Source organism: Podarcis filfolensis (genome assembly GCF_964270895.1).
Source record: "Podarcis filfolensis genome assembly, chromosome: 4".
Classification (NCBI taxonomy): Eukaryota; Metazoa; Chordata; class Lepidosauria; order Squamata; family Lacertidae; genus Podarcis; species Podarcis filfolensis.
Window position 1 is genome coordinate 49,426,712 of NC_139607.1, and position 21,218 is coordinate 49,447,929.

Here is a 21,218-nt window from a genome sequence, read left to right on the forward strand (position 1 = left end):
CATTTGCAGTTTGAGAATGCCTTTTAGTTGATTAGAAAGGCCATCAAATTTCTGTGCAAGTGATGCCAAAGCGGTGGTCCAGTCACACTTTAGGGCTTGGAGAATTCTTTGTATGTAGGCATCTGAGTCGGCCACCATAGCTGCTGCCGCTTTCAAAGTCGTTTTTCCCATTGGGCTTACTGGCACATTGTGCCAGGGTGCTGGCCTCTCAGGGGCGCCCCAGCGAGTGGGGGAGCTCTGCGGCTTTGCCGGCGGCCTCCCCTTTCCCTCCTGCACGCCTGCCAGCTGTGCCCCATCAACCAGAGCAAGCAGAGGCTTGGGAAAAGGTCAAGTCTGGGAAACGGGGTGGGGGTAGGGGCACTGGAGGGATCTTTGCACCATGGCGCCGGATATGCTTAAGACAGCGCTGGCTGTTTTGTTGCCTTTTTGCAAGAGACTGTTGCCTTTAGGCATATCAGTGTCTGAGGCCTCAGATATTGAGCCTTCAGTTTGCTCTTTTAAATCAAAATGTGCAAACCTACTTCTAGGTCCTTTAAATCCTCGAAGCGTTACCATTCCTGGTGTGTACAAGTTTTGCAAGTTCCAAAGCCTGTGGTTGACCCTCAATGCAACTTTCACCATGTTGTGTTCAGAGACATAAGATTATGCCGACATTTACGTAGCTTTGCTGATTGGGGGGCAGGGAGGAGAGGAAGGAGCTTTTCTTTTCTAATTCCTTCACTTTTCTGCCATTTTCCTACTCAAAATCATTCTCACCCCCCACCCCCGCTGTGACACTGGGTAGAATATATAGGGTGCACCTATATTTTCCTTTGCGGGGAGAAAAAGCCGTTCAGGAAGGGAAATTTAGAATAAACAGCGGGACAAGAAAGAATTGAGCAACCCCATCACATATCATTTCTCCACTCAAGCTGGCAGCCTTTCATGGCTGCTACTCAGCAAAAGAAAAATAATAATTGGGAGACTGCTCTTGTAACTTCTATATAACATCTGATTTGGTCACAAATTTAGACAAAAAATTCTATAGAGTACATGCTTACTTATTTAATAAATTCAATGGACTTATCAGAAGTGAGTAGACTGTGTAGTTTGTCAGGTATGGCAAGGTAACGAAGATGCACACAGCATGAAAACAAATATTTAAAGGTGACCTTTTAACTCCAGTAAATGTTCTTACTGCAAGCCCTGCATTTGGAAGGGATTGTTGTGGAAGCAAAGCTCCTGAGCAGAACCAATACCAGCGGGGGTTGCATTTAAAAGCTGCTTTATGGCTGTTCCTTTGCAGCTATGTATCTACTGCCCAAACACGGACATCTTATAATGTCAGATGTGAGGGAGGGCCTCCACCAGGCCAAATTTGGCTTACAGGTCTGAGATTTCCCATGGCTATGCTTACTCAAGTTGTATGCATAACTACGAAAACCATGGCTATTTTAAAGTAGAAATTTGCCGTATTGAGCAGGGAAATGATACAGAATGTAGGACTTTAGAGACATCCACTAATTCTGTCTGACTTAACTGATAATGGGATTTATATCTTCATGTAAGCCTCTGCCTTGTAGTTCAAGTATGGTGTACACTATATTAAGAAAAAAACAATTCTTAGAAAATAGGTAAGTTTATGAACTTTAATAAAAACTAAACATAGTCCTGATGGTCCAAAAGGGGAAAACACTGGATTTTGAACTTTAATAAATAATCAGTAGCAGTATACATATTGAAAAATACTAAAACCATTGAACAGCATGTAATATGAGTCCCTTTTTAAATAAAATAGTTCTATTATACATCTTTGCAGACCAGAGACAGACTTCGAATTCTCTGGAATTTAAAAGGATGAACGGGGGGGAAAGTACTACAACAAACAGTTAACACTTGTGCTTTTATGGGATAAAATATACGTGTTTTTCTTTCTTCCTTTCTTAATTTATCTAAATTATTTTTAAATATGCAATTTGTATACAAATCAAGACTTTTACGCTGTAGAAAATATTGGGACTATTCCAATTGTCATAATGAAAATACTCAGTAGAATGTTTTGGTCCCAATTGTTGAGTGACTAAGGCCTCAAGCAACATTATTTTCTGTATATACAAAATGAAGAGGGAAATCCTGGCTTGTACAGTTAAGAGTGAGCACTCTGGAATGGTTGATCCAAAGCAATCTTAATTCTCCAAACCAATCATTGGCCACCAATTTGACCGGCAATTTTAGAGGAGACCAAAGATGCTACACTGCTTGTGCTTCTTATTATAATACCCTCAACATTTATTTTTTTAAAAGCCTTTTAAGACAAGGCCTGCCATAACTGGATTGGCTAGTGACCCTTCTTTTTAATCAGCATTACCCAGAAGTCTAGATGGTACTGCTTATTAAATAAATAATAATAGGAAAAGGTACTGTTCTCCAGTTACTGACTCCATGAGATTAGGTTCAGAAGCAGGGGACTGGACAATTGCAGAGTAAACACCATATATACCCGGCACTTCAGGTTCCAACCCATTAGATACAAATAACATCGTTTTGAAACTGTACAGTGTGAAAAGTTAGTTGATTATGCTGGATAATAGGACAACCTGCTTTCTTATAACAGAATAAATATCAGATATCCAGCAACAGCCATTTTTAGCAAGATCAGACATAACATGAAGGACACTTTGTTCAATCTTTTGCTAATTCTTCTTAGCACACTGCAAACAAGCATCTAAAGTTAGCTCCATTTCCTTTAGTCCTGTTTGCATTCTATTTTTTTTTTAATGAAACCAATCATGTAACATAAAACTTACTTAAGACAAAATTAGTATCAAGGCGCATTTTCTTTGGCTCAGTTAGTCCATAAAATAGTTAACAGCTCCTTTCTTTGAGGACACTCTCCTTCCTGAGATATTGGTACATGTGCAAAATAAAGAGGGAGGAGCGGAGATGAATTTTGAAACCTTCTTTCCATAATCGTGCAAATCTGTTCAGAAAATGCAGCTCAAATGCAAAAAACAAACAAAAAAAAAACAGCAACAAAAAATCCACAAAGACCAGGATCCAGAGAAATATGTGCAACTGGGATTCCCCACCCCTACTTCATTTTCAAGCACAGCAGCCTCCTTCTTGGTAGTGGGTCATAAATAGGCTCTCTGGAACACAGTCAAAGTCTTCATAAAAACAATCATTTTAATTTACTTGTTTCTGAAAATTCAGTGTTCTTTAAACCTACAAGAGAATGAAGGATATCAGCAGTCAATAAACAAGAGTTGATACATCTTGATATATAGTAATAACTACCTTCGAAGTAGGAAGCCCCTCCACCACCTTAATTGCCTTTTAGCTTTCCAAGTGACATCTCACAATAGCTCAGGGCAAGGAACAGCTGTTTTAATTATATATAATTATCTATCATGGTCTTTAAGGTAAAGGTAAAGGGACCCCTGACCATTAGGTCCAGTCATGACCGACTCTGGGGTTGTGGCGCTCATCTCGCTTTATTGGCCGAGGGAGCCGGCATACAGCTTCCGGGTCATGTGGCCAGCATGACTAAGCCGCTTCTGGTGAACCAGAGCAGCGCACGGAAACGCCGTTTACCTTCCTGCCAGAGCGGTACCTATTTATCTACTTGCACTTCGTGCTTTCGAACTGCTAGGTTGGCAGGAGCAGGGACCGAACAACGGGAGCTCACCCCGTCGCGGGGATTCGAACCGCCGACCTTCTGATCGGCAAGCCCTAGGCTCTGTGGTTTAACCCACAGTGCCACCTGCGTCCCATCATGGTCTTTATTTATATTTAATATATAGATTCATAAATGAAATCAATAAAATAAAATCAATAATCAATAAATAAAACAGCTAAGACATTTCTATGTCCATTCCTGGCCGCTAAAAGCTTAACTAACCAAAAAGTGGTGTACAATAGCTTTTGGAAAAGGTACTGTTATCACACTGGATTAGGGCTAGTGTAAGGGAAAGCTCTTCCCACTGTTCTTCAACACTGAGTGGCTACATATACTGCAAGTCATCTAGAGCCCAAGCTCCTTACTAGCATAATTGGCTATATTTAGCACCCTGAAATGGAATGAAACAGAAACTTTGTGCAGTAGAGTATTGGTTTTATAAACTCCTTACTGTCCAGACCTATCAAGAATCAGTATAGTGTGCCTCAGACCAGCTGCAGAATCAGACATGGACACAGTCCAGTTCCACTTTAATTTCACACGTTTGTAATTTTCCTGGTGGTAGGAAAGTATAAGGTGTATGCATAAAAAGAGAGTGACGTGCGCTGAAGGAGATGTTTGCTGCAGCAACTCCTGCTGGCAAAAGGCATTTTACAAAGTGGAAGAAGACCGTGAGTATCTAGACCTTTTCTAGACCACAGCCTAGGAAGCAAAGAACTTGCAATTTAAAAAAGGGTGACAAATAACATGAAAACAAGTATCAGAGATATTTGGACTCATCTTATCTGCTCTTGCAACAACTAAAAGATTTTTTAAATAAATAAATAAAACATTTTCAAACAATTATTTGAGAAGCTGATAAATAGTACAGAAATCCAAACATAGAAAAAGAAAGAAAATTGCCACATTGTTGTTGAATGGAAAGATATGTTAGCTAAATATAATGTAAACATAATGTATTGGCACACAGGAAGTTAAGCCAAAACTTACAGGGTACGATCCAGACTACATCGAAGTTCATTTCGTATAAGGCGGAGCAAGAACTGTATAGATAAAATAAAATAAAAACACTGTCAAGAGCAAAAATGGCGCCTGACATGAATTCTTCATGTAAATAAAGATGGTGTCTTAAAGTGAGGGACTGGACAGCATTCAGGCAAAAGTGAGGGCAGACTGGATGAATGAATTCTCCTAGGACGCTGACAAAAGACCATGGCAGCTTATGTCATAATAATTTTTAAAGTCTTTAAGGTACCACAATACTCTTTTGTTGTTCTTGCTACAACAAACTAATGGGGTTACATCTCTGTAGGCCAGGTACCCAAAGCAAAGAAATGAAATGAAAGGAGGTACTTGGGTTACCTGGATAAAAGTGGTGTTTATGGACTAGTGGCAGATTCCCATCTTCTAGAGTAAAGGGGCCAGGATGCACAATGGACCTAATTTTTTCATATGGGGAACTTGGCAAACAAAAGGTCTTTGGAAGTCCCTAATTTAAACAACTGCCCCTTTTTAAGCACTGGACATTCAAATTAATCCACTGGTTACCAAAAGCCCACTATAGCCCCTGTATAATGCATGACATATTAATCTGCTAGCCAAATATGCAGCATAATGAACCATGCACAGTACAGTGGTACCTTGGATTACAAACACCTCGGGTTACAAACACTTCTGGTTACAGACTCCGCTAACCTGAAAGTAGTACCTCGGGTTAAGAACTTTGCCCCAGGATGAGAACAGAAATCGAGTGGCCAGCAGCAGGAGGTCCCGTTAGCTAAAGTCGTACCTCAGGTTAAGAACGGTTTCAGGTTAAGAACAGACCTCTGGAACGAATTAAGTTCATAACCAGAGGTACCACTGTATTATGTCTGAGACCAAGTGTAAATGTAAGTTCAGAGATGCAAAAACTGTAGCCGCAAATTGCTGAAGAGCCCAGTAGAGGGAGCATAAGCCTATTGGGAAACGGATTGATGTGCTAACTGTGTTGTCCTTACACTATTCTGAAAGGGTATCGCCATCATTTCCTTAAGTAACTAGGTTTATCTCTCTGATATAACGGAACTGTGAGTTCCCAGTGCTTTTTGGGGGGGCAGGGCGCAGTGGTATGCATACCCCTAAACATTTTGTGAAGCAAAGTTTGCCCTCATTGAGGGGCAGTATTTCAATATGAGTAGGAAAATGAGAGTACCCCTAAACATTTATTTATTTTTAGAAAAAAAGCACTGGAGAGACCCCAGAGTAGAGTGGGTAAATGACTACTAGAGATAACAGATGTCAAAGAAATAGACAACTATCTGACTTTTAGAAGATATCTGAAGGCAGCCCTGTTTAAGGAAGCTTTTAATTGTATTTTAATATTTTGCTGGAAGCCGCCCAGAGTGGCTGGGGAAACCCAGCCAGATGGGCGGGCTATAAATTATTTATTTATTCATTATTACTACTATTATACACAAGAGCTTTGTGTGCATGTAATTTAAGAACACTTCTGCAGCAAAACACCCGCTGAGCTGACTGCAGCTGTCCTTGTCGCCATCTTTGTTACGCCAGAGAGGGTTTTGCTCAGAGCACTCTGGGAAATTGTACACAGTGCTGAAGCTGGAAAGGTCAAGCACTTGGTTCAGCAGCCTGCTATATGCCCATGAGAAACCGTTTTAAAAAGAGGAGCAGAAAGAAAAATGAATCCCTTCCTTATGCCACCTGCTTAGCAGAGCCTACAAAGGCGGCCTTGGAATTTGCAGTGCAATTCCCCTCTCCTTCCAGGAGGAATTGAGAAGGGAAAGGATTTATTTTTCTCTCAACAAACTTTTAAACTAAGTTTAATGATGGCAGGCACACTGAGGTCCTGCACTGTTGAATTTGGCTTAGCCACTCTTGACTAAACAGTGTGTCTGCTGCCACACAACGTTTAAAACAGTAGCAAAGGACCCCTCCCATTCCCTTTCCAACACCATCTGATAAGCTGTGGGGTGGGTGTGTTGAGAAAAAGTGGGGCAATCAGGGGAATGAGGTGAAAGCAGACCGCAGATGTGGAGGGACCAGGGTAACAGGCCTCTTCAGGGCAAATTGCCCTAGGCTCCTTGAAACCTAGCAATGCAATGGTCGCTGGTGGTTCATTCTCAGCACTAAATTCATTTGACGTGTATAAGTACACAAATCGCCTGCATCTTCTGCAATAATTCTCAAATTATAAACAATGTTCTCGAGAAAAACAGAAGGATTATTATGCAGAGCAAAATCAAAATGAGAAAGCGGTTTTTTTAAAAAGCGACAACAACAACAACATTTTGCCACCCTCCAAAAAGGACTGTCGTCTCAGTAATATTTCAGAAGATGGAGCTACAAACAGAGATGAAAAGGTTCATCAACTCAGTGTGTGTGTGTGTGTGTGTGTGTGTGTGTTGGGGGGCGGGAATTATTGAAACCCTTATGTATAAATGAGGCTTGATTTTACAAATTGGATTCAATGTATTAACTCTTGAAGGAACCATTTTAGTCTCTCCAGTTCCCTAATTCCCTACCGTTTCCTTAAATGAAATGTGAAGACACAAAAAAAAACCTACCAAAGCATACTTGCAGCTCCTACCCCTGCCTTTTAAAGGTTCTATCTTTGATAGTTTCTACTATAACCAATATTACTATGGTAACCTAATGCTTTCGTGGGGAGGTGGTGGTTAAATATGAATAATTCTTTGTTGTTGTCGTTTAGTCGTGTCCGACTCTTTGTGACCCCATGGACCAGAGCATGCCAGGCACTCCTGTCTTCCACTGCCTCCCGCAGTTACAATTGCATATTTCAGCTACATATAAGATTTTATAAAACTTACTGAATTAATCCTCAAAGACAAAGTTTACCTTGCAAGAGGGTTTTCCAATTAGGAATAGTTGCAGAGAACTTAAATGATTCTCTCAAAGGAAATTATGATATATATATATTTGGCCCTAGCAAGGTTGGATGTTAGCATAACTACTGATTTCACACTTACAGCAGCAAATAATATATATATATATATATATATATATATATATATATATATATATATATATCCCTTAATGGTGTCTATGTAGGAGGCTTAGAGAAGTTCTAACAGTAATTGCTTCCATCGGCTTGAAATGTGAATAAAAAACCTATGTTGGCTGGACAACTCATTTATATTCAAGTGCCTCTTTCCCACTTTCACTTTTGCATTAACAGTAGCCAGACATTTATATATTTATAGCATGAGAGATGCTCAAAAACAATTCAAACCTCACAAGTGGAGACCAAAGCTCCCATTCTCTTCATGTATTTTTTAAAATGAGGTCCATCTCCCTCCCCATGGAGCTGAGAAAATTATAACAAGTTAACATCATCACATTTATTTTAGGAAACCCAATTATATTAAAATTCAGGACGAAATTTGATGATGTAGACTACAGCATAGTACCTTTGTGATAAAAAGCACTATAAAAGAGTGATACACTGTGTAAGTTGCACTCCTGCTTCGAAATATAAATCAAGCTATTTGGGAAAATGAGACATTAAAAGTATTAAACAGAACTCTACACAGCTAGATTCTGACTCAACATCAGGAAGAACTTTCTGATGCTGTGAGTTGTTCGACAGTGCAATGGACTCCCTCAGAAGGTGGTGACTCTCCTCCCTTGTAGATTTTTAAAGCAAAGGTTGGATGGCCACCTGCCATGGATGGTTTAGTTGAGATTCCTGCATTCCAACTCTACAATTCGACGATTCTATGAAATCAATGCAGTCAACGCATTAAACTGAACTCTGCATTTTAACAAAGGAGCCTACAGGACACAGAAATATGGTACTATTCCATACTTTGACTTACTAGCAAGGCACAAGAATCTGCTATCATCAGCATATAAAACACATTGTTCCAACCAGAAGGAGAGAGGAGACCAGCTAACAAAGGTCCCAGAGCAGCACCTAAAACACAGGACACATGGGTTAAAGCAATACAGTGCAAGAAGCAGCACATCTGACAGGCTGCATAATATTTTATACGTTCCTGAGATTTCAACATCAATAACATATTCAGAAATGGCTTCTAGGTATGTCGCCACTGCTTCATGAAACCACAAATATTCCTCCTGAAATGGGAGAGGACAGAGGGCTCTTCTACACCTACTTTTGCTCTGCATTTCTAGACAGAGGTCTAGACTTTCCAGGTCTGACCACTTTTCTTTTTTGGCCCTCTGCTTTTCCTGCGAAAACCAGTTATTTACCGCTGAATCGAAGCAAATGGTCATCCGTGGAAAACCGGATTTGCCATTTGCTCTGATTAAATGGTAAAGATGGGTTTTTCTGGGGAAAGCGACAAAGCGGGGGGGACGGGACGCTCTGACGTGTTCCAGGAAAGTGCTTGGGTTTCCATTGAAAAATAACTGAGGGGTGATGGGCACAGATTTCCAGGTCTGCACCTACACTTAGAGTCATTCTACAACTAGACCCATCAACTGAACTTTTGTTCTTAAGACAGATATTTTGGGAGCGAAAGCTTACCTACTGAACCTGTTCCATCAATGATAGCTGTAACAGTGGAGAGTGCTTTTGCATTTCCCTTGAGACTTTTATGGGTACCCTTTAAAAACAAAATGTTCAAACCTTAATAATGTTAGCACAGATAGTAGCAATATTAACAATCATTTCTCATTTATACAGTTCTGCTTTTTTGAGCTCCTAGGACAAAGAGGTGGAATATAAATGAAATAGTCTTTGTTTCACAAAGCTGAATAGGTGGATCTGGGGGTGCTCAACCTATATCAATCAAAACTAGACATTACAACATTTTCTCTTAAATGCTTTTGCATTTGGGCTATTTCTGATGTTCCTCTATCTTGTAGCCCCACTACCACCACAGAGCAGCAAGCCAAAATTCTTACACACAGCTGTGTTGAGTAACTGTAGACTGGGGTACTTTTCCAATACTGGGAAACACTGGCCTGTGAGTGCTCCAGTTGGAGAACAGCCTTTACCAAAGGTGTCATGGGCTTTGAAGACACTCGAACTCAGGACGCAAGGTAGAAACGTGCTAAGAGGAAGGTACGCTTGGCAAATCCACACCGTGATCAACTCCCACCCGGAAACCAATGTCCCCACTGTGGAAGGATGTGTGGATCCAGAATTGGCCTCCACAGTCACCTATGGTAAAGGTAAAGGTAAAGGGACCCCTGACCATTAGGTCCAGTCGTGGCCAACTCGGGTTGTGGCGCTCATCTTGCTTTATTGGCTGAGGGAGCCGGCGTACAGCTTCCGGGTCATGTGGCCAGCATGACTAAGCCGCTTCTGGCGAACCAGAGCAGCGCACAGAAACGCCGTTTACCTTCCCACCAGAGCGGTATCTATTTATCTACGTGAACTTTGACGTGCTTTCAAACTGCTAGGTTGGCAGGAGCTGGGACCGAGCAACGGGAGCTCACCCAGATTCGAACCACCGAACTTCCGATCGGCAAGTCCTATGCTCTGTGGTTTAACCCACAGCACCACCCATGTCCCAGTCACCTACGGACTCATTGTTAAAACCATGTTTATGGAAGACAATTTTACTTGGCTACGAGTGATCGGCAAAGAAAGAAGACTTTTCCAATATTTACATTAAAGGATAAATAAAAGGTCTTTTCTGAACTCCTTAAAACCATATACTGGAACTTGCATTAGGTCAAGACAGGAGCCTTTCCTAGCTTCCTTCTTCTCAAATTGTTTCCTATTGGATTATACAGATACTGGATACACCACCATAAACCCAGTTGTAGATTAGTGAGGATCTTCTTCGAGGGGCCATTCAACCCACACACTTCAAGGCTAATGGAGAGAGGAAGCCATGCTGGCCTATGGATTCTGTCCTTCTCTAGAACATTGTGCCTCTTCCTTTCATGTGTCCCTGTTCTTATTAAAATGAAAATGACTAATATATTATGAGAACTAACCTGAACATTTAAGGCAGATACATACTCACCAAGTCAGCTGAGACAGCTGTTGTGATCAACGCATAAGGGCCATTTACAAGAGCGCCACTGATGAGCAGCATAACTTGAAATGAGATTAAACACAACAAACAGATTTTCAGAATTTGTGCTCGCTCTAACAATACATGGAGGGTGAAAGATCTATTAATCAATGCACATTTATTTCAAACAGACGAGTTATGAAATTATAAACAGTGGAAGCTCTGTTTTCCAAAATACCATATAAGGTAAAAAAAATGGTCACGCAGTAATAAATAGCCAGTAGATTGTTCTTGGTGTATATTTGAAATGAAAGCATGGGAGAAGTTACGTAACAGAGGGGACTGGCATTCTTATCCTCATTTGACTTATTGGTAAAACTGAACTGACAAGCAGACATTTAACTTAACACAGCCTTGGAAATAAAGGATGAGAAGGCAAGAATAACAGAAAGAACTGGGGGCAAATAAGAGCAGAGTGTTGTGTTGTAGTCTGCATAAGACACACTGCTGCCATATCCACCCTGCCTTGCCTTCTGCCACATTTATTTGCCGATTGCGAGGCAAATGATGGCAATCAGTCCTTGTACCTGTCTCTCCCACAGTGAGAACAAGCACAGAACTCAATAATTTGCTGCTGCTGCTGCTTACCTTAGTAGAACCAGTAGGCCTCCAAAGGCAAAAGAGAGGCACACAGTGAAATCCTATGCAAGTCTACCTGAGGTTAAGCCCCATTAGGTTCAGTGGGACCAGCTCACATGTACGTAAGTTGGCAGAGGATTGCAAGCAAAGGATGCTATCTGCAAGCCACTTGCTGCTGAGCTGTACTTCTGAGTCTGTCAGTCCTGAGCCTCAATGGCTAATTCCTATTTGCTACTAGTGACTACGCAACTCACAAACAACAACACTGCAATGATATACTTACATATTAGACCCCTCCAAAGCAGGAATTACTATTTAGGGATACTAAGTAAAACTATCACTAAAAATTATCTGTACTACTTATTTCCAGTTCCAGACTGTCAGTCCCAAGTAAGGAAGTAGGAAATATATTTAAATGCAGTGGGGAAGAAAGAAATGGAAGTATATTTTGTCCGTTCGCCCCCCAGACATTCACATGATTACTATTGGTTTGCTAGAGCCCCTCTGTGTATGTGTTTTGAGACTACAGTAAGGAATTCATACACCGAAGACAACATGCGCTGAATTAAGGGAGTAGAGCTAATTCCACTATCTCCCATTAGCTTTTGCAAAAGGTAAGCTATTAGCAGAGAAGCAATTTAGGCTCCAGATCACTGATGTTGCTGTGACTGACATGTGAGATCGTGCTTCATGAGCTACACTGCTCTCACGAGCAGATGATTCTCGACTGGGGGAAAAACAACAACAACAAAACAGAACTGGTCTATAAATACCATTAGGAGTGACCATCTTAGACCTATGTTCAGTACTTATATTTTATAATATATTATGAAATACATTCCCAGATATATTTTTAATCATCCCAAATAGGTTAAAAAAATAAAGCTAGAAAACAGAGAACTCACCTATGGTGGCCTCAAAGCCCATTTTACTGATTGCTGAAAATAAGTATAGCTAAAGTAGATAAAAAATGACAGTTAGCTCAACTCATCATGAAACTTTAACTTTTCAATAAGAAGATCAGTTGTCTTTGCTGGGTATCAATAAATCTGCATTATTATGCATTTTGGGACCTACTGGCATAGACAACAGGCCTGACAAAGCAACTATAGATCTCTGCTATGTAGGAAGCAAGGCGAGTTCTAGGATTTTATAATAATTTTTACATTATTTAAGGCTAATCCTTCAAGGGGAAGAGAATCTTATGTTTCAGTGGGGAACAAAGTCACTTAAACAGTTTCAACAGCAGAACATTAAAAATCCACCCCTTCATCGCTAAACCAGCACCAGCTAGAAGACACGTCTAATTTTATCACTGTAGTTGAGACAGCGGGCCGTACCGTGGGTGCTGCAATCAAAAGCATCATGCCACAAGTTGTAGCTCTTTTCTTCAGTCGGTCTGATATTATGCCTGCCAAAATTCCACCTGTGGAAAAAGATTAGGGGAACTGAATCTCTAAGTGAGAACATGTTTGCAACTACATTAGACACTACCCATAAAGGGCATCCTTTTGTTTTCTTAAAGAAGTGCCCTGCATATATTATTCATCAACAAAGCCAGTAGTACTATTGCCAATAATTTCTACAATGTAATTGATCAAAGTGGAATAAATAAGAAGGGCTCATCTAGCTCGGCATCCTGGTCTCACAGTGGTCAACCAGATACCCGTGGGAAACCCAAAAGCACAAATGCACAAAATGTCCATCTTCCCTTCTTCTTCTTCGTCTTCTTCTTCTTTGTCTTGTCTTCTTCTTCTTCTTCTTCTTCTTCTTCTTCTTCTTCTTCTTCTTCTTCTTCTTCTTCTTTTAGAACACACTCCTGTGGCCCCTCAGAAAGTGTCCCAGGGACCTTAGGAAGTTTCAGGTCTCCTCCTCAGGGGATGAAGAAATATGTTTGAATCCGCAGGGGGAGATCCAACCTCGTAAGGCCCCTCCCAGCCACTGCAGAAAGCTTGACAGGCCTTGCTTTATCAAGAGGTATCAGTTTGTTCACTGAAGGAAACAGGATGCTAGACAAATCTTTGCAGGGCTCATGTATTCCTATTTTTTTTTAACTCTGTACTCTTTCATTGAGTAACCTTTTTGTTCTGAAGATTCCAGCTACCACTTTTATGCGGAATGCTCCCAAATCAATTTTCCCCATAGTCTCTTCGGTTTCAATCTCTACATGCCCACCATCATTTCCCACTGGAGCTCAGCACAGACATCCATGCAATAGTGACATCCAGACTAAGCTACCATAATGCACTCTACATGAGGCTGCCTTTTAAAGATGCTTCAGAAATTGATTGAAGCCCGGCACTCGAGTCTGAACTGAAAGTACTCCTGTTGATCTTTAAAGTCCCTATCAGGCAGGGTTCATCCTTAGACACTTTCAAGTGCATTTAAAACTCACCTTTTTTCATGGCTTGTTGCAATAAGTTGTGGTTTGGCTGCAGATTTGATAATCTTGTCTAATTCTGGAAGTTGCTTTATTTAGTACTATGTTATATTTTGCTGGAGTATTGTTGGTTTTGATAAACAATGGGTTCAGGTGATCAATATATTCTAAGCAGCGTTAATTGTATATATATTTTTTGTCCATATGTTGATATAGTCTGTAAATTGCCTTGGGAAGAATGTTATTTTTGAAGGGCGGTAGATAAATTTGTTAAATTAAAACATTTCTTGCCAGTGTCTGAAATGGAGCATAGCAAAGATAATACTCTTGTTGATTCCTGACTGTTAATTTAAATAAGAAGGCAAGGCTCTCTTGGTGGTCTCTGCTCGGAATGAGGAGCACAAGGGCCAGTGAATAGGTTTTTTGATTGCTCTCCCCACTGAGATGTAATTTACTTTGACAGGGTACTTGTTTTGCACACTTCTTTCATAAGGCTTTAGAGGTAGAAATCTGTGATGGGTGAAGTCAGTTTTGCGTATGATGCTATTGCTATATGAGTTATGTAGGTATTTAGATGTGATTTGGTTAAAATATTGTATTAGATTTTGTTGTGCTCCACCTGCTACAAAAACCATCATCTGCTTAATATTTTCACTCTCTCAGCTCAGCAGCTCAGTTTGTCTGACCAGTTCCCACCACCTGCTTTTCTCCATAGCTCTTGCCTCTGTGTTTAAGAATATCAAGTCAATTCAGAAATATATAGATTCTGTGTGTGCAGTTTTAAAGTATCAAACACTAAGTTGCAAACTTACCAAAGATTCCTCCAACATCGAACAGTGTGGATAGATCGCCTGCTCGTTTAGCATCAATATGTTCTGTCGGTGAAGGAAATAAAAAAATACAGCAGGAATTGCTTAGATTTTTTTCAGGAGCCACAAAACTGGCCGACTGCCCCCTATATGTGGGGGTCTTGTGTTCATGATGGAAGAAAGGCAAGATATAAGTTTAACAAGCTGGCAGGCGGCACTAAGAATTAAGGTTACATATTATAATGCGTACAAAATAGGTATCTGTTCCAAGTTACTCAGGGCAAACCCAGATGTGGTGTAGCAGATCCATGACTAGTGTTTTGTTTTGATAACTAGCAGCCCTATGGGGCAACTTTCAAGGCTGCAAAAATGGTGATCTGGAAATGGGTGCTTTACTCTTTCCTAGGGTAACTCACCAACTTCCAAAGCTGCTATTAGCAATCATATGGTTGGAAGGGGGGATCTTGCTTGATTTTGCAAGGCATCTTTACTATACTCTGCAGAAGCAGCATTTTGCAAAGTTTAGTAATGATGCCTTGTGAAATCAAGCAGGACCACCCTCCCATTACATCAGCTGATAGGAGGACGCAATCATCATTAGCACTGATTTTGGGTACACAAGAGGTCTCTTTGGGTGAGTGAGAGACCCAATTACTTGCTTTAACCTCCAATTATCACTGGGGGGGGGGCTCCATTGGGAGGAAGGGCAGGATATAAATTATAATAAGAATAATATCCACCTTGATAATACTCTCCTCCCTTTTGTCAGCCGTTACTTCCCATTGTAGAAGGGAGGTAAATGGCATTTCCGTGTGCTCTGGCTTCCGGCACGGTGTGCCACTGCGCCGCTAAAGTGGTTTAGTCATGCTGGCCACATGACCTGGAAATCTGTCTTAGGATTAATGCTAGCTCACTTGGCCTGAAAAGCCAGATGAGCACAGCAACCCCATAGTCACCTTTGACTGGACTTAACCATCCAGGGGTCCTTTACCTTTTTTATTTACCTTACTTCGGAATACATTTATCTTTATGTGGATCACATACACATGATTCTTTAAACACAGATACTTACCTACATTTGTGATGTACAATGGAAGCCAGAAAAGAAAAGTGTAGCTGACCAGTTTGGCAAATAACAGGCAGAGAGAGAATTCTACAACTCCCTACACAGAATGGAAGATAAAATAAATTTTAATTATTATTTTTTAAGCATACCAGTAGCATCAGCACTGAAATGGGGAGAGATGAGCAGGGGCAATTGATGCAGCTATTACCATATTGGCCTGGATATAAGCCATTCCGACAGTGAAAAGTGTCCTGGGCAAACAGCACCAGGAGCGCGTAGCCCCCATTCTCTCCCCCAAGGCTGGGAAGGGAGAGAGTGAGGAAAGGGAAAGGCCGCCGGCAACGCAGCATGCCCCCCCCCCCAGTATGCAGCCAGGAACAGCGAGGAATGGAGCAGCTTATATTCGGGTATTTCCTCCCCTTTTTTCTCCCCCCCCCCCAATTTAAAAGGTGCAACTCATATTCAGGTGTGGCTTATATTCAGGCGAATTCTGTACAGTATTCATCATTGATTTTCTTAGTCATTTTATACAAATTCTGTGGGGAGAGCATTCCACAGATGTGGAGCCACAGCTGGAAAAGCCAATTCTTGTGTAGCTGCCCTCCACATTTCCATTAGATGAGACACACATGAGCCCTTGCTGAAGACTGCGAGGCCCAGGCTGGTTCATGGTTCAGATATTGCACACAACCAGTGAGGGAAAAAGGTACCTCCTATTGATGCATTATGCTTTGTTTCCATGGCATGGCTACTGTCACTGGAGAAGCTGACATAGTAGAAGTTGTTACTATTACTTTCATCTTCTGAAAAATCTAAGGGCCAAGCCTCAGTCCAGATTTGAAGATGGCAACGTATACTCACAGGTATTCGCAAAGCTCCAGAAAAACTTATAGCAGACTTCCTGTTTTCAGTTTCCTCACAGCCTCCATTGTTATGATTCAGTGACTTGTTGCATTTCTCATTGTCAGGGAGCAGGCAGTGCTTCTCTGGATCCTACAAAAGACCCCATCAAGTTCAATGAAGGCAATAAACCAAGCCACTCATATATTAATGTACTGTTAATGTACTGAAATAATTTTGCATTTTAATAGGTTAATTGGAACCATAAACTACTTTTGAAACACCAATGGCTGAAGCAATTTAAACTTACTTATGGAATCATGTTACCTGCCGCAAGACCAGTTCTCATATGACATACCATTCAACTTGACAAAAATGCCATTATGTATGGATTTCTTCAAGCTTATGCCACATGGCCTTATTAGCTAGTACTTTCTTAGGGGAGGTCTTTCCCCATTCCAAGAGATGTTTTCTTAAAGGAGGAAACACACTAACTGGACATTAGGATATACCAGCTTCATATGGAAGTAGGTTGTTAGATTATGGGTTTTTGGTGAAGTAGTATCTAGGCAACATCTCATGTATTTGAAAGTATAGGGCAGCCTTTCTCAACCTGTGGGTCTCATCACCCCTAGCTAGCAAGGCCAGAGCTCAGGGATGATGGGAATGGTAGTCCAACAACATCTGGAGACCCACAGGTTGAGAACTGCTGGTGTAGGGTGATTAATAGGAAGACATGTAAGCACACCGTGAGCAAATCAGAATGAATGAAGGATGGATGCTCATTTTCATATAACCACCCACAAACAAATCAGAAAAAAATGAATCCCAATAAAGACTGGATGCAATCTGAGCACCCAATAAGCTTTGTGCCTGCAAATCAGGATGAATGCTGAACAAACAGGCCATTTGGAGGAGCCCTGAGTCTGTAGGAAGGAGTGGAAGACCTTGGCCAAGGATAGTTGCTACTGCTCACGTTATTATGAACTTCCTTGTCCAGGCTTTTGTGCATAGAATCTGTGTACCCTGTTCTCTGTGTGCAGAGAGCTAAATCATTATCCACATTTGGGTGGTGCTGTTAGTTTTACAATCAATAAGATATTGCATAAGCCACTGGGCAATAAATTTTGCAAAAAGAACGACACTGCTAAACATACCTATTGCACTGCTAACTTCAAGCAAATAAATACATATTTATATGCCCTCCAACATCTCGCAGGCTAAGACAGGGCCACTCTTGCATACACAAAACTCATACTAATGAGAACTAATAGATCATTAGTTCTCATACTAATGATCTATTATTACTCCTTGCTGAAAGCTGCTGTCTACATGCTACTCAGCACACCCACATTTCTCTGCAATGCTTTCTAAACCTCATGTATTCGTAGTGTCCTCTGTTAAAACTTGAGAATGCATTGCTTAAGCTCACAATGAATTTGGTTCTAATTAAATAAAATAGCTGAAACTGAAACACATTCACTGAAATTAACTGTCAGGATATGCAGTTGCACAGGGCTGGAAGGGAAGCTTATGCACATGTGCATATATACTAACATTCTTTTAAAAATACATCTTCCAAACTTCCCAAAGGCAGAAGGGACAAAATAGAAACACTGATTTACCAAGGGCAGATAACAGAAGGTCACATCTGTCTCTCATAAACAGGGACAGTTGGAAAATATGTGATTAAGCAAATGTTGCTTCATGCAATCATCCCCCCCTCAAAGCATTAAGGTAATTTGCTTAAATATGAATTCATGCAAGCTTTGAAAAATCTAATTATGAAAGTATTTTTGATTTACCCAAGATAAGCTTGTTTTCTTAGCGCTTAATTCTCGTTTCTGAATGGTGTATCTATCTGGCCCATTCATGTAACTTTTTGAATTCTGAAAGATATTTTTATAAGAGATATTAAGAACAATCCTACTACAATCCCACTTGAAAGAAAACCTTATTAAAGTCAATGAGGCATCTAAATAAACATTAGGATAAGGCTTCAATCTTTTTTCTCTTTTAACTGCAATGACAACTGGAAAGCTTGGTAATACATAAACTCAGATACTTTCCCTTATACTGCACATGAGGCTAACATATTTAGCCCATTCATCCTGGCCCGTGTTTTTGTGTGTGTGTGTGTGTGTTTCATGAACACTTCCTTATTTTCCACCCCAGATTTTTTGGGGGGGAGGGGTTCACATAGGTTTATTACGGGAAAGTAGTGCTTTCAAGCCTTTGAGGTGTACAGAAGTCTTTCAAGCTGAAGGTTCAAGAAAAAGGGCTTTTCTCCTTTATGTACACCCACCATACCTAACACATTCTGGTTGAAAACTAGTATTGTGAAACTGGAAATGGAGAAAATGCAATTAATGAGGTCCCTAAAAGTCATTACTTACACTGGATGATGAACTTGTACAGTTTGCATCCCTAGGATCTGAAATAACACAACAGAAACACAGAAATTCATGGATATCTTCCAGGCGCTCATGGAAATGTTTATGGTTTGTTTTATAAAATGCTGCTAACACACAATATCTAAAAATGCATGATTATCATGAAAGCAGGCTTCTGACTGGATGCAAATTTTAGTAACTGCATTGTGTCAACTCCAAGTTACCCATAATCTTGGTTTGCAACCAAACCTGGAGGTGAGGATATAAGACTGCAGAATCACATACACATTCTTCTGCTCCATTCATCCACTTACCTGGCATGCACACTCAACCTCTTTTTTTAATGCAGCACAAGCTAGAGGATTTTTGTGTGTGTGTGGTGTATGAACAATATTGATCAATTACATTTATCGCAACCCAGAACTTGCTCAGTTTTGCATAAATTCATTTCAGAACAGGTACTTACGTTCAATAAGAAACAGGAAGCAGACAATGCCCATTAAAGCTATTATAACGCCAGGCACCACAAAGGACAAACCCCAGGAGGTAGACACCCAATAGCCAGCTATTAGGGACCCTAAAATATTCCCCACTGAAGTGTGCGAGTTCCATAATCCCATGATCAATCCTCTCCTATAATAAACAAAGGAAAATGGTCTCTTTTAGAACTTTTCATCAACATTAATTTTACCCAGGTGAGACATTAGTGCATTTAAGTTTTCAGTACTTGAAATACTTTGAGTTGGGGGGTGTCTGGGTAGATTTTGTGTTGGGTTCTGATGTGCTTTCCTATGTATGCAGAACTGGCCAAAGAATTTAGCCTGCCCAAGGTGAAGGACAAGATGGAAGCTCCTCATTCCCCATTCAGATGTTGTTGACCAGCATGGCAACTGAATTTTACTTTAGCACTGTTGTTGGGATAGCGTCCTCCACCACACCAGAGAGTAGCAGGCTAGGATAGAGGGTGCAGGGTAGGCTAGGTGGCACAACACAGCTGTGACCTCCAACATCTTGCCATCATTCATTCACCGCCCTGCCTGGCACCCGCTTGCTACCTGCTCAAACAAAAAACTGCAGTGCAGCAGAAGTAGCACCTGCATGAATCATGTGAGCAGAGCAGTGCCTGCTAGCATTTGTGGCCTATGCTGTCTGCCTCTCTGCCTGCTTGCTTAGAGAAGAGCATTTCCAAGCAGCGCTCCCCATGACATATTGGAAGAAGGCAAGTAGATGAGACCAGCCCAGGCCAGCAACAAGCAAGCAGCCAGAGAAACATCTGGGAGAAGTTGCTTCACTTTGTCTAGTCTCAGGGCTTGCTCTGGGCTACTCATCCCTGCAGTCCTGAAATGCAGGTTTCTTCAACTTGAAGTGCTCCTATTCAAATCCAAAGCAACAGACAGGAACAGGCACATGACCAGTATGTATGGCTGGCAAAACCTGTGAGTAGTCTTGAAGAATGGCATCCTTAATCTCCAAGACATTTCCTATATTCTCAGCTAAGTGCTTCAGTATCAAGTAGGTTGTGCCTCTAACATGCCTTTATGCCTATGTGTCAACAAAGACCCCATATACACTTCTCATGCTATCACTTTTCCCTCAGGAACTTCAAATCACTTAATATGTCACTGTCTTTGATTACACCAACAATAAATGTTAAACGGCACAACTTCACTGTAAAACATAGCTTTTAAAATCTGTGAGTTACTGAGTTATGAGGGAGACTATTTCACTTAGTTTGCAATGTGTCCAACCCCACCCAAGACAAACAGATTATAAAAGATTTACCTTCCTTTCCCAAACCAGTTGCCAATGCAGGTAACCACACTGGGCCAGCCAGTAGTTTGCACCAATCCATTAGCCATCTGAAATTTGAAAACTGTGCAATAGTTATCTTGAAACAACTGTTTTACCAGATAATGCAGTATGTCCAAGAAGCCAACATTAAAAATAATATTCAAAGTTGTGTTAAACATATCAGTCAAAGACCACAAAGCTTGCACAGCCTAGTCAATCCTCATTGTTATATATTCTTTGTTTCCTAGACAGCAATGTCAACTCTCCCCCCCCCACTTGCCAGTCCCACTGATCGCAAGTGAATAATGACCATTCATTTATTCCCAAATGCTCTAGAGCATGGGCAGGCAAACTAAGGCCTGGGGGCCGGATCTGGCCCAATTGGCTTCTAAATCCAGTCCGCGGACAGTCCGGGAATCAGTGTGTTTTTACATGAGTAGAATGTGTCCTTTTATTTAAAATGCATCTCTGGGTTATTTGTGGGGCATAGGAATTTGTTCATTTTCCCCCCTTCAAAATATAGCCTGGCTCCCACACAAGGTCTGCAGAACAGTGGACCGGCCCCCTGCTGAAAAATTTTGCTGATTCCTGCTCTAGAGCACCGTTCCCCAACCTGTTGTTCTCCAGATGTTTTGGAAGGCAACTTCCATCAGCTCTAGCCAGCATAGACAATGGTGAGTTGCTGGGAG

The 21,218-nt window shown here is 41.0% G+C and overlaps 1 protein-coding gene across 4 annotated transcripts in view; it reads right to left on the reverse strand.

The window, feature by feature from the left end:
• Window positions 1–1,614: 1,614 nt before the first annotated feature.
• SLC37A1 (solute carrier family 37 member 1) overlaps window positions 1,615–21,218 on the reverse strand; it is a 31,574-nt gene continuing 11,970 nt past the window's right edge. For 2 of the 4 annotated variants that reach the window (XM_083611850.1, XM_083611849.1), the window contains exons 7-20: window positions 20,521–20,597; window positions 19,205–19,371; window positions 18,742–18,779; window positions 18,151–18,234; window positions 16,367–16,498; window positions 15,512–15,602; window positions 14,443–14,505; window positions 12,591–12,676; window positions 12,156–12,204; window positions 10,621–10,694; window positions 9,168–9,246; window positions 8,494–8,591; window positions 4,649–4,701; window positions 1,615–3,204 (exon numbers count right to left, since the gene is read on the reverse strand). In XM_083611850.1, coding sequence (XP_083467976.1) covers window positions 3,189–3,204; window positions 4,649–4,701; window positions 8,494–8,591; window positions 9,168–9,246; window positions 10,621–10,694; window positions 12,156–12,204; window positions 12,591–12,676; window positions 14,443–14,505; window positions 15,512–15,602; window positions 16,367–16,498; window positions 18,151–18,234; window positions 18,742–18,779; window positions 19,205–19,371; window positions 20,521–20,597 — 1,107 coding nt within the window. In that variant the 3' untranslated portion in view covers window positions 1,615–3,188. The remainder of the gene's footprint in view (window positions 3,205–4,648; window positions 4,702–8,493; window positions 8,592–9,167; window positions 9,247–10,620; window positions 10,695–12,155; window positions 12,205–12,590; window positions 12,677–14,442; window positions 14,506–15,511; window positions 15,603–16,366; window positions 16,499–18,150; window positions 18,235–18,741; window positions 18,780–19,204; window positions 19,372–20,520; window positions 20,598–21,218) is intronic. The other 2 variants (XM_083611852.1, XM_083611851.1) reach the window with 1 other exon arrangement.